Here is a 12,664-nt window from a genome sequence, read left to right as displayed (position 1 = left end):
GTGTGTGTGTGTGTGTGTGTGTGTGTGTGTGTGTGTGTGTGTGTGTGTGTGTGTGTGTGTGTGTGTGTGTGTGTTTGTTGCATATTCTAATGGTATTAGATATGTAACTCTAGTGACCTTGAAACACCTGCTACACAATACGAGTATAAAAAGAAAGCCTTCAAATGTACAGCATTCTGATAACCCGCGCATCATGAGAATTATAATGTCTGTTTTGAAAGTGAGAACGAATTTGTGTTCAAAACTGTTTAAGACTTTTAAATTGTAAAAATATTTTTTTTTGATAGCAAGTTTTTACTTTTTGCACAATAGTGAACTAATTTTACTAATTACGCAATAGTTTGGCGAACAAATCTGCGACTATGAAAAAAAATTTCAAGTGAAATTATTCAATTTTTTAATTTCTGTTTTACAACAATCTCTTCATAGTCGATAAAATCATGCACTGTATCCATTTTCCATTGGCTATTTCCACGTGTTGTTTCCATGGCTTCTAGGGCTGGTTGTGCTTTGCTTTCCTGCACAGAACAGAGAATAACAGACGCTCACAAGATGAATCACAGTCAAACGGAGGCCTTGGGTGATTTCGAAACTAAGACCCCACATTCGGGGATTCGCGACTGTCTTGGACGAGGAAAAAAAAAAACTCGACCATAGTAAAACGCCAACAGACCGTCTTCAAAGATGGTCCTCTTACAAATAAAAAGAAATCTACACAGATGCTTTCAATATATACATTTATATTTTAGTAGCACAAAGTTTTTTTCTTTCTTTTTTTTTTTAGAAACGTCCATAGGTAAGCAAACACACTTGGGGGGGGGCTGGGAAGGCGTTTCAGGGCCCAGCTTATCATACATCCAAAAGTTCAGTACGCAATGTTTCATCGAGTCAGGGTTTGGACCAACTCTCTCTGGCATTTAACCATCAAAGTCAAAAACACCTGTATATCTTATACTGACTGGACTGCTGGTTATCCTCTTCATATGCCTTTGCCTTCGTTAACGAGTCCGCAAATCAACTTTTTTTTTTCTCTCGTTGTCACTGCTGTTGCAGCATTGCAGGCACCTTGATAATCCACCAAATGCCTTGTGCAGGACGATTTCTGCGTGAGTCCTATGTGCAGTTCGAAACATTACAAATAGGATTTTTTTTTCGTACAGCTGAAGATCAGAAACTTAAAAACGCAAAGAATAGGCCTACATAGAAGAACTGTTCACAAGCGTTCACATACGAAAAAAATAAATAAAATCACAGCTCTGTGCAAGATACCAACTCTCAAGAGACACACAACGCTTACTTGCTTGCTCGCTCGAGAGTGCGACACAACATAGATAATTTAGATGTGCCTCCCTCAGCAAACACACGCATTTCGCACGCACATTTACAACGGGATGGGGGGAAAGGTACGTAGGCCCATGAATTATACACCACCCGAGGCTTCCAAAAAAAAAACAAAGAGAAAACAAGAGAAGACATTACACGTAGGCAGCTTGATCGTCTCGACTCCACCAGCTCAAGGGGCAGCATTCCCAGCACCAGGGTTTCCGACAGCTGGCAGAGGCAGCCAACTAGTCGGAGGTCGAAGATCATCTGGGCTTCTTCTTGCTGGTCTTCGAGAGGCGCCTCTGCTTGTGGATCATCTCGTACAGGTTCTCCAGGGCTTCGTCCAGGCCCTCGCCGGTGATCGCGCACGCGGGCTGAGGAAGGAAGGGTGGCACGGCGAGGCGTTAGGTTGATTAAGAACTGGGGGTCGGGGTTCTCTCTCTTTCTCTTTCTCTTTCTTTCTTTTTTTTCTATCGTTCTTTCTTTCTCACTCACTCACTCACTCACTCATTCATTCACTCTCTCCCTCACTCCCTCACTCTCTCACTCACTCACTCACTCACTCACTCACTCTCTCTCTCTCTCTCTCTCTCTCTCTCTCTCTCTCTCTCTCTCTCTCTCTCTCTCTCTCTCTCTCTCTCTGACACTCACACTCGCTCTCACTCTTACACTCACTGTCACTCTCACTCACCCACACACACTCTCCCTCTATCCATATACCATATTAACAACTACATCTACAAACTACTTCTCTTCTCTTGAACACAAATTACGTCTAACAAAAAGGTCATCCACTACCAACAAACGCGCTTTACCTGTATATGCCACAGATGGGTATTGCCTAGCTCCGCGATCCCCAGAAGGCGCTCGATCTCCTGTGGGTCTTTGGCTCCCGGTAAATCCTGCTTGTTGGCCAGCACCAGGATGGGAACCTGCAGAGGAGAGCAATTGCAAGATGTTGCAGTAGGGCAGTGTGGATAGGATAGGTGTCGTGGGGATTTTGGCTTCATAATATTTCATGTAAACGATAGTCTGACTAACTTGTAATGCGTTTCATTTCCATGCAATCAATTTGTAAACACGAAAATGTAACGTATCTTATCGGTTACATTAACCCCAACACACTTTAATATGCATTATTATTATTGCTACAGCCTTGATTTTTTTATTTGCTGGTTATATAGTTTGCATTATAGCAGCTAAATAATATCTATATTGTGCTGGGAAGTCACACTTAAGACATTTTATAGTACGAACACTTTTGTTACGAAACTCCATAATATATTTGTCTTGTTTTTTTCTGTTGTTCGCCCGTACATGATAAAAAAAAAACAATGTTACCGCGTATTTTGTTAAATTAATTATTAGATTATCCTAATATCAAAAAACAATTTGGTAACACAAAAAGCATGCATGTTGCCTTCCTATTTTGATATTTTCTAAATGAATATATGAAAATTAAATTTCTTGCGACAAAAAAAAAAAAAATCATAATAATAATAATAATGATAATAAAAAATAAAGAAAGAAATAAAATCCCACTGACACTTTAAGCGTTTATTGAAAACAAAACCTATATGATATTGTCATACTAGAGAAAGACGGAAGAACAAACACGATATTCAAGGAGAATAAACGTCGTTTATGTTAACAAGCTTAAGGGTATTTGCTCAAGTGATCTTATTATGGACACTGCCTACTCGCCTTCCCTTCTGTTATCGAACTTTTTACCATTTGTCTATTACATCCACCCAAAGTCGTGAAATATATGAGGTACTGAAAGATGGGTACAAACTTATTATTCAAGTATCAATAAGAATCTAAAAATACATTCTTTCATGAGATAATAATAGGAAAAAAAAAAAAAAAGACATGCTAAGCACGGTATTAATGTTCTTTTGATTTAATGTATTCGTGTCTGCAAACACACAGTCTATGCGCGTGGAGATCTAGCACTGAGCAACGTACAAACACGAGCCAGAGTCAGACACAAATTGAAATATATTTCTACGCGTCGCCTATAGATGGCGTATTTTCGTCGTATCCAAAGTAAAGGCAAAGGGGAGGAGGGAGCGGGTAAGGGAAAGGGGAGAAGGGGAAAAGAAACGGAAAGGGGAGGAGGGAGAGGGTAAGGAAAAGGGGGGAAGGAAAAGGAAAGGAAAAGGGGAGGAGGGAAAAGGAAAGGCAAAGGGGAGGAGGGAGAGTTTAAGGAAAAGGGGAGGAGGAAAGTGTTAAAGGGAAGGGAGGATATCAATGTGCATGTAGAAACGCATGCTAGGCTGTAAGCCTAGTCGAACTTCTGCTCGTGGATTGCACCTGCCCATCTCGGAGCTTCTTGTGACAAATATAGAAGTAAACAAAATAAAATCTCTAAGCTCATACTGAACTATATTCCTCCAACAAAAGAATTACATCGTAGCGTAGGATCGGAATGGCTGACATGCCTTACATTTAAAGGTTCATAATAACGAAAGGCTCTTAAAGATTTCACTTGTCATAACAAACAAAGAGATAAATAGTAAAAAAAAAAATTTTTTAAGGCAAATGGCAACAGTGACTGAACTTAAAAGTATTTAGGCTAGTAATTCTTCTCTTCATTTCTAAAAGTTTTAAAAGTTATTTTCGAAAATGTTATTGTCTTTCATGTTGTTTTTTTTTATATACCTTTGTTGTGGTCTTTTGTATTTACGTAAGATTTTTATTGAGATTCTGAATACATTCAAATAAATCTACAGTGTTACTGTTTCATTCAGATATTCATCATCATTACTTCGAAAATACCGTATTATAAATGGTAACGATGGTAGCAGTAGTTTTAGTAGTACTAGTGGTCATAGCAGAAGAGCTAGTTTTACTGTGAACGATACTTACAGACAAGCTTGTTTATATTCATAACGAGGTGAGCCATTATAATGAGGTGAGCCATTATAATGAGGTGAGTCATTATGCCAATCTAAATATAGATACACGCAGCAGTTAAATGGAGTTTCAGCAGAAAAGTATCATTCGGCCATTAGGCAAAATATATAATAATATCATTAGATCCAAAGCTTTTGCAATTGCAATGCAAAACACCTTTTCGACAATTTTGGAAAGAGGTTAAAGCAGAATAGTCACATGCAATGAACCATAATTATTGTGATATTGATAACTATCATTACCATTATTATCATTACTCATAGCATGATGGTTATTATTACAATATTGTCATTATCCTCAGTATTATTTTCATCATCAAATCATCACCACCACCACCATCTTTAACCCCCCCCCCCCAAAAAAAAGAAAAAAAAAAAAAAAAAAAAAAAAAAAAAAAAAAAAAATATATATAATATATATATAAAATATATATATATATATATATATATATATATATATATATATATATATATATTTGTAACTATACCCCCCCCAAAAAAAAATCCACGAAAGTACTTTTTCATTGAAAAAAAACGTTCTTTCAAAAGCCCTCTTATCTCCTAAACATAAAGCCGCGTGGAATTCAGACCAAACGACCACCAAATACGAAAGCAATAGAAGTACAAACCACTTGTATTCAGCGTCAGGGCGTGCTTTGGACTCGGGAGGGGGAGGGAGAGGGTAGAGGGTGCCACCCTCTTTCTCCCTCTCTCTCTTCTTTCTCTGTCTCTCTCTCTGTCTCTGTCTCTGTCTCTGTCTCTGTCTCTGTCTCTGTCTCTGTCTCTGTCTCTCTCTCTCTCTCTCTCTCTCTCTCTCTCTCTCTCTCTCTCTCTCTCTCTCCCTCTCTCTCTCATATTCTTTTTTCCTTTTCTTTCTCTTTTCCTTTCTCTTTCTCTTTTTCCTCTTTGTATATTCTCTCTTTCTCATTCTCATTTCATTTTCTTTTTTTTTTCATTTTCTTTTCTCTCTCTTCTCTCACCTCTTTCCTTCTCTCTCTCCCTTTCATCCTCCTTCGTATTTTTCCTTCCTTCTCTCTCTCTCTCTCTCTCTCTTTCTCTCTTACTCTCCCTGTCTCTACCTCTTCCTTCCCCCCTTCTTTCTCTCTCTCTTCCTTCTCTTTCCTTAACTCTTTTTTTTTCCTTCTCTCTCTCCTCCTCCTCCTCCTCATTCTTGGTCTTTCTCCATCTCCCTCTCTCCCTCAGTCTTCTTTTCTCCCTCTCTCAGACACTCCATTTCCCTCTCTCAGTCTCTCCCTCACTTCATCTCCCTCCTTCCCTCCATCTCCCTTTCTCACTCCTCTCCATTCCTCTTTTGGTCTTTCTCCCTCTCTCCCTTTCTCCTTCCTTCCATCTGCTTTTCTCTCTCTCTCCCTCACTCCATCTCCCTCCCTCCAACTCACTCCATCTCCCTCCCTCCAACTCACTCCATCTCCCTCCCTCCAACTCACTCTTTCTCCCTCTCTCCTTTTCCATCTCCATCTCCTCTCCCTCTTGATCTTGATCTTTCTCCACCGTCCTCCTCTCCCTTCGTCTTCCTTTCTCCTTCCCTCCATTTCCCTTTCTCCCTCTCTCCCTCCCTCCCCCATTTTTGCCTCTCCCCCTCAATCGCCTTTTCTCCCTCCCTCCTCCCTCAATCACCTTTCCTCCCTCGCTCTCTCCATCAATCGCATTTCCTCCCTCCCTCCTTCTCCCTCAATCACCTTTCCTCCCTCCCTATCTCCATCAATCGCCTTTTCCCCCTCCTCCCTCAATCGCCTCTTCTCCCTCCCTATCTCCCTCAGTCGCCTTTTCTCCCTCCCTCAATCGCCTTTTCTCCCTCCCTCTCTCCCTCAATCGCCTTTTCTCCCTCCCTCCCTCCTCCCCTCATTCGCCTCACTCCCTCTCTCTCATTCGCCTCCCTCCCTACTCCCTCATTCGCCTCCCTCCCTCCCTCCCTCCTCCCTCATTCGCCTCCCTCCCTCCCTCCTCCCTCATTCGCCTCCCTCCTCCTCCCTCCTTCGCCTCCCTCCCTCCTCCTCCCTCATTCGCCTCCCTCCCTCCCTCCTTCTCCCTCTTGGTCTTTCTCCCTCCCTCCTCCCTCATTCGCCTCCCTCCCTCCCTCCCTCCTCCCTCCTTCGCCTCCCTCCCTCCCTCCTGGTCTTTCTCCCTCCCTCCTCCCTCATTCGCCTCCCTCCCTCCTTCTCCCTCTTGGTCTTTCTCCATAATCAATCAATAACCAGATCGTGGGAGAAGTTGGCGGAGGTGCGTTTCCAAAGGGAAAAAAATCGACGAATTTACCTAATATTTATCTATTTATTTATTTTATTTATTTATTTACTTATTATTGTTATCTTTTTTTTTTTTGCTTGCCCGTTTGCTTGTTTTGCGCGACTTGTTTACTTGCTTAGCTTCTAGCGTGATGGTGGCTCCTTGTTTGCTTAAGTTTTGGTTGTTTTCTTTTTGTTCTTTTAGTTTACTTTTTTGTTTGTTTGGTTGGTTGTTTGGTCGTTTGTTGATTTGCTCTTTTGTATTTTCTTGTTTACTTATTTAGTTCCTCCTGACTTACTTACTTGTTTTGATCTGTTCTTTCTTTGCTCCTCACTCTCTTGGTTACTTAATTTTCGTATACGTTCTCGTGTCTTAATTGCTTGTCTACCCTTGCTTGTTTAGTTTTTAGTTGTATTCCCTTTGTGTATTCATGTCTCCTTTACTTGTTTGCTTGATCATTTTTATGTCCTCATTGATTTACTTGCCTGCTTCTTCCTTATTTACATGCCTCTCTACTTCTTGCTTACCTTTACTTACTTCCTTTACCCTTTGCTTATCCATTAACTTGTCTCTAACTTAAAAATGCCTTCAAAGTAATCAAAACTTATTCAGACTCTGACGTCAATCTGTTCATCCTTTTTTATCAACCCTCGCCAAACCAAGTGAAAATAACCACATCCCTTTTCTGGGAAAAAAAATAAACACTAACCCACCGCTGAGACGACCCTCCAACCACACCCTTGTTCTGAATAACGATAACGACTCAGCATCCAAACCGCCTAATGAATGGGAGTAAAATCCGCCACAATAGTGTTATCTCCGTGTAGCCAGTCCACGCAGAGTTGTTGCTTTTGTTACCACGTGACGGAACGTAGCCACAGGTTGCGTTGGAAGAATGTACTAAATCTGTGGCGTTTCGAGCAGAAGTAAATTTCCTTTGTGTTTCTGCCTGAAGAGGTGTCTGGTTGTACTCGAAACGGAGTGGGTTATTATCATTATCATTGTCTTTATTATCATTGTTACCACTGTCATTGCCATTATTATAGTGCGTGTTATTGCATACTGCGTTCTTCCTATCGATTTGCCTGCCTGTGCGTGAGTCATCGTCGATCAGATCGCGTAAATGTCAGCACCACCGCACAGCCTCCTCAGAGAATACCATCTTCCTTCGAACAGCTGCCTTATGGGACGTCTATTACCCAGGATGTCCATTCGCCAAGGGCCATTAAGGATCACGGTCCTGTTGGGAGGAGTTTACTTATGATCTTGGATCAAAGGAAAATCTTCCCTAACCTCTTTCAATTTATTGCGATGGTTCTTGGTTGATTACACTTCTTTGAACAATTCCCTATCTAAGTTTTTTGGGTTTTGTTTTTACGGGTATGACAAAGACTCCTTAGGTACATGCGAAAGCTATGGCCAAGAAATTTAACCTGATAATTCAGTTATAATGACAAAAGGAAGCAACATCGTAGCATTATGAGCCATTTGTTATCATGAGCCTTTTACATTCAGAACCCGCCAGTTACCCACCGAAGAGCAATTTTATTGAGGGAAAAATAGTTATCAAAACACTTGTATCTAAGGATCCATTGGTAAAGAAACGGTTAAATCTGAAACCTAATCCTAGTCTTTGAATGTATTTTGAGAATCGGTGAACCTCTAATGTGTAAACAAGACACTAATAAATACTATGCGCTTTCATTCATTTTCCTTAATATCTCTATCAAGATTCGAAACCCAACTTACAAATGAAGCCAGGAAACCAATGAATAAACATATCGCGCACAGGAATCACGACGGGCCTGTAAACTACTTCACAAAAGAGCTGTCGGCCCGGGAGGCTATCGCGATCACGTGAATAATAACATTGCCCTTTTCCGCCACCTACTCTGGCCCCGCCCGCAATGTGCTCGCGTCACCAACAACCTACATTTTCACGCGGATAACTACATGTTGGAAACTTTAGCGGAGAGAAAGGAATTAAATTTCAACTCTCGACTAACTTTTCCGACGTAAACTGATGCTGGACCTTGTAGGATTCGGAACAAGAGACAAAACTCTTGTCGTTTCTTAGGAATTCTGTCCTTGTTTACGGAGATGAAGGCGGGTTCGGGTGGACGCCAAAAAAATTATAAAAGAAATTATTAGCGCGGTTTGTGCCTTCGAACAAAAGCTTCAGTGTTATAAGCTAATGATGATTATTGCAATCTTGCTTTCCTTGCCATCGAATTAACAGCGCAGCAAAGACAACAAGAAAAAAAAACACTTGGGAATGTGCTCACACCCAAACCGAATTTTAAAGTACGCAAGTATAACGAAAGTACAAATATGGCCCTGGAATAAATCAAACAGAAATGATCATAAATAAAAAGACATAGTTAAAGTAAACACCGGTTTTCGTCAACAAGCAATCAGATACTTTCACCTTCACCTAAACCACGTTCCAGCTGATGTCGATCTGACCTTGGCTGCCCCAGGAAACCAGCCTTGGCTCGGCATTGACATCTATATACGTTAACCTAAAACCCTAAGAGTGCACAAGAAAGTGATATTAGCATTTGTCGGGTTTCTTATCGCATATACTATGATATAGGATGATGTGTGCGTAGGCCTACTCTTGATTTTATAACACTGGCTTTTTCAGAGTGATTATTATGGCGTACTAATCAATATTTGGTATACTTTCGAAGACACACAGCGAGTTTATTAGCAGACCATTCTAACTCTTTTAGATAAACCTTTAACGAACCATGATAAAGTTTATAACAAACCAATTTCTTACTATCAGCCATCGCACCGGCGCTTCCTTTCCATGAAGATTCGTTATAAACCATTCCAGTGTTAATACTTGAAATTTGGGACCCCGCTCTCTTAACACCGTTCCCACTTAACCCGTAACTGCAACTTTGACCTGAACAGTTGGGGACCAGCTGCTAACCCCCTTACCCCCTTCCCCTCCCCTCTCCTCCCTCCACTTCCACCTCTCCCCTTCCCTCTCCCCCTTCCCTCTCCACTCCCTCTCCTCCCCTCACCCCCTCTGGCTGTGATCCCGAATGCGAAAAAAAATAAAGCCTACATCAACTCGGCTAACAATATCCCCTTCAATAAAGGCAAAAAGCAGAGAGGCTGCTCTTGCTAGCGCTCGATTTGTAACGAAACTCAAAATTCCTTTTGTGCAGCCGGCGCGCAAGCTATTTTGAATGGCTTGGGTCTCTTACATTCCCTTTAGCTCGCCAGATCTTGGAATTGCCACACGAGTACGAGTGAAAATCCTGCTCCAAAAAATGTGTTTTAAGTGTAACTATGATGTTATAATAACATACACAAAAGTAAAAGTAATGGTACACATGATCATTGCATATTCAGTGATATCACGAAAAAAAATCACATGATTTAATTTTTACTTCGCCACTGCTTAATGGATAAATGATCTGTTTCCTTTCCAATAATAATTGATTTTTCCCGTAGATGCTTAATAGCATTTCCATGCTAATAATTTACTAGTAAATAGTCTAAGAGTAACTTGTAAGATCTAACGTATTCAATAAGACTTTGTGTGCATTTTATGAGAGTATTACAAGCAACCAGATTTCTTTTCGAGATGTGAAGGAAGCTCGTCTTCATAAAAAAAATTGTATGATACCACGAATTCCTCTCACCATTTTTTGGACTAGTACGAAATAATCCACGAAGCTTTGAGAAACAAGAAACTGATGCGTACCATAAATATCAAAAACAAGATAGTGTGGCCTTGCCTGTTCTTTTCCTTGCAACCATCTATGACAACGACTCGCCGCTGGCAATAATATGCCATGGCTAGCAACGATATCTCGCTACTGCCAACAGCAAATCGCCACTGATAACTACCCGTCGAAAATTACAGTGGCCTGCGACTAACACCTACAACAACTTGCAACTGATAACATACCCGTCGCTAACAACTCACCGCTTACAATAGTTCGCTTCTGGCGCAAACAATGCGCAGCAACAACTACAACTACAACAATAACCACAACAACAACGGAAAGGCCGCCTCACCTGCAGATTCTCGGGGAGCCTGGCGGTCTTGTGCAGCTCGCAGCGGGCCTCCTCCAGGCGCTCGATGTCCACCGAGTCGACGACGAAGACGATGCCGTCGGTGCAGCGCGTGTAGGAGCGCCACAGCGGCCGGATCTTCTCCTGGCCGCCCACGTCCCAGATCAGGAAGCTCGTGCCCTGCGGGAGGCGGCGAAGGAGGTCAGTGGGAGGCGGTGAAGAGGTCAGTGGGAGGCGGTGAAGGAGGTCAGTGGGAGGCGGCGAAGGAGGTCAGTGGGAGGCGGTGAAGGGGGCAGTGGGAGGCGGTAAAGGAGGTCAGTGGGAGGCGGCGAAGGAGGTCAGTGGGAGGCGGTGAAGGGGGGCATTGGGGTAGGGCGGGGAAGGGGGAGGGTGTGTGTGGAGGGATATATGCAAAGCTCTGTGGGATTTTCTGATGAAAGGAAGAGAGGTGCGGGACACTGAAGAACTGGCTGTGTATATGCATATAATAGTGTAGATCCGCACAGAAATATATATATATATATATATATATATATATATTATATATATATATATATATATTATATATATATCTATATATATATATATATTGTGTGTGGTGTGTGGTGTGTGTGTGTTGTGTGTGTGTGTGCGTGTGTTTGTATATGTGTGTGCGTGTGTGTGTGTGTGTGTGTGTGTGTGTGTGTGTGTGTGTGTGTGTGTGTGTGTGTGTGTGTGTGTGTGAATGTGTATATGCAAATGTATATATGTGTGTGTGTGACTGTGTATGTGTGTCTGCGTATATATAAGCTTCACTACATTCATAAATTTGCAAATGCATAGTTTCTGTGTGTATACAATGTATTCATATTTATGCATATTTCTGTAAGAGAGAAGATTGAATTAGCGTCTCCATTATTTTTTCAAACTCTTACAACGTAGTTTGGGAAGAAAGATGGAATATCTTTTTAAATATCTAAATTACCAGCGCTTTTAAGTTGTTCGAAGCAAAGTCAAAAAGAATCGCACACCGGCAGAACCTTTGTTGCAACAGACTTGCAATTTAACAAAACGTTCATAAAATGTTAATTTTTTTTCTGCATCTTTAAGAAATCGTGGAAGTTATATAACGTTCAAAGGTCTTAAGATTTTACTGGCTTGCTTTGCTGTTGTTAAGTCATATTTTGTAAGATTACAGAGTGCAATGATGATAATAATAACAATAATGATGGTGATGAGGATAATGATAATGATAACAATAACAACAATAATGATAAAACAACAACGATAATAATAAAATAATAATGATAATAATAATAATTATTATTACCTACTGTTTATTATTATCATTATTATTATTATTATTATTATTATTATTATTATTATTATTATCATTATTATTATTATTATAAAGTAATAATAATGATCATAATGACAATAACAACATCAATAATAATGATAATAATATTAAAAGAATCTCTTCAACTCTCTGTCTTTTTTTTTTTTTTTTCTCTCTCTCTCTCTCATATTATCTTTCTCTTTCTCTTTTAATTTCTCGTTCTCTCTCTCTCACTTCCTCTTTTTCTTTCTTTCTCTCTCACGCTTTAGCTCTCTCTCTTTTTCCCTCCCTCTCTTCCCCTTTCCCTATCCCTTTCCATCTTCCCCCTCCCGCTCTCCCTCTCCTTCTCCCTTTATCTCGCTCCCTCCCTTCCTTAATCTCTCTCTATCTCTATCTCTCTCTCTTTCTTTCTCTCTCTCTCTCTCTCTCTCTCTCTCTCTCTCTCTTTCTCTCTCTCCCTTCCCTCCCCCTTCCTCTCCCTTCCTCTCTCATCTTCCCTTTTCTCTCTCTCTCTCTCTCTCCTCTCTCTCCTCCTTCCTTTCTCTCTCTCTCTCTCTCTCTCTCTCTCTCTGCACGTATATCAGTATGTATCCGCAATATGCATGGAAACCTCATCAGCCCTAAATTATGTTAAATCATCTTTTATTCTCTTTAGTTTACAAATAATGCCTCGGTTTTGCGTTTTTTTTTTTTTTTTTTTTTTTTTTTTTTTTTTTTTTTTTTTTTTTTTGTGGGGGGGGGGGGGGGGCAACCGGCGGCTCGACCAGGAAATCATATTTTCTATCTGCCTGTTTTTTTTTTTGTTTTTTTTTTTTTACAC

General features: G+C 40.8%; 1 protein-coding gene across 1 annotated transcript in view; it reads right to left on the bottom strand.

Moving 5' to 3' along the window:
• Positions 1-380: 380 nt before the first annotated feature.
• Positions 381-12,664, bottom strand: part of LOC119578132 (ADP-ribosylation factor-like protein 4C) — an 82,233-nt gene continuing 69,949 nt past the window's right edge. The window contains exons 2-4 of the mRNA XM_037925867.1: positions 10,530-10,706; positions 2,139-2,255; positions 381-1,697 (exon numbers count right to left, since the gene is read on the bottom strand). Of these exons, the coding sequence (XP_037781795.1) occupies positions 1,587-1,697; positions 2,139-2,255; positions 10,530-10,706 (405 nt within the window). The 3' untranslated portion in view covers positions 381-1,586. The remainder of the gene's footprint in view (positions 1,698-2,138; positions 2,256-10,529; positions 10,707-12,664) is intronic.

This window comes from Penaeus monodon, chromosome 10 (genome assembly GCF_015228065.2).
Source record: "Penaeus monodon isolate SGIC_2016 chromosome 10, NSTDA_Pmon_1, whole genome shotgun sequence".
NCBI classification, from domain to species: domain Eukaryota; kingdom Metazoa; phylum Arthropoda; class Malacostraca; order Decapoda; family Penaeidae; genus Penaeus; species Penaeus monodon.
This window is presented reverse-complemented; position numbering and strand designations above follow the sequence as displayed.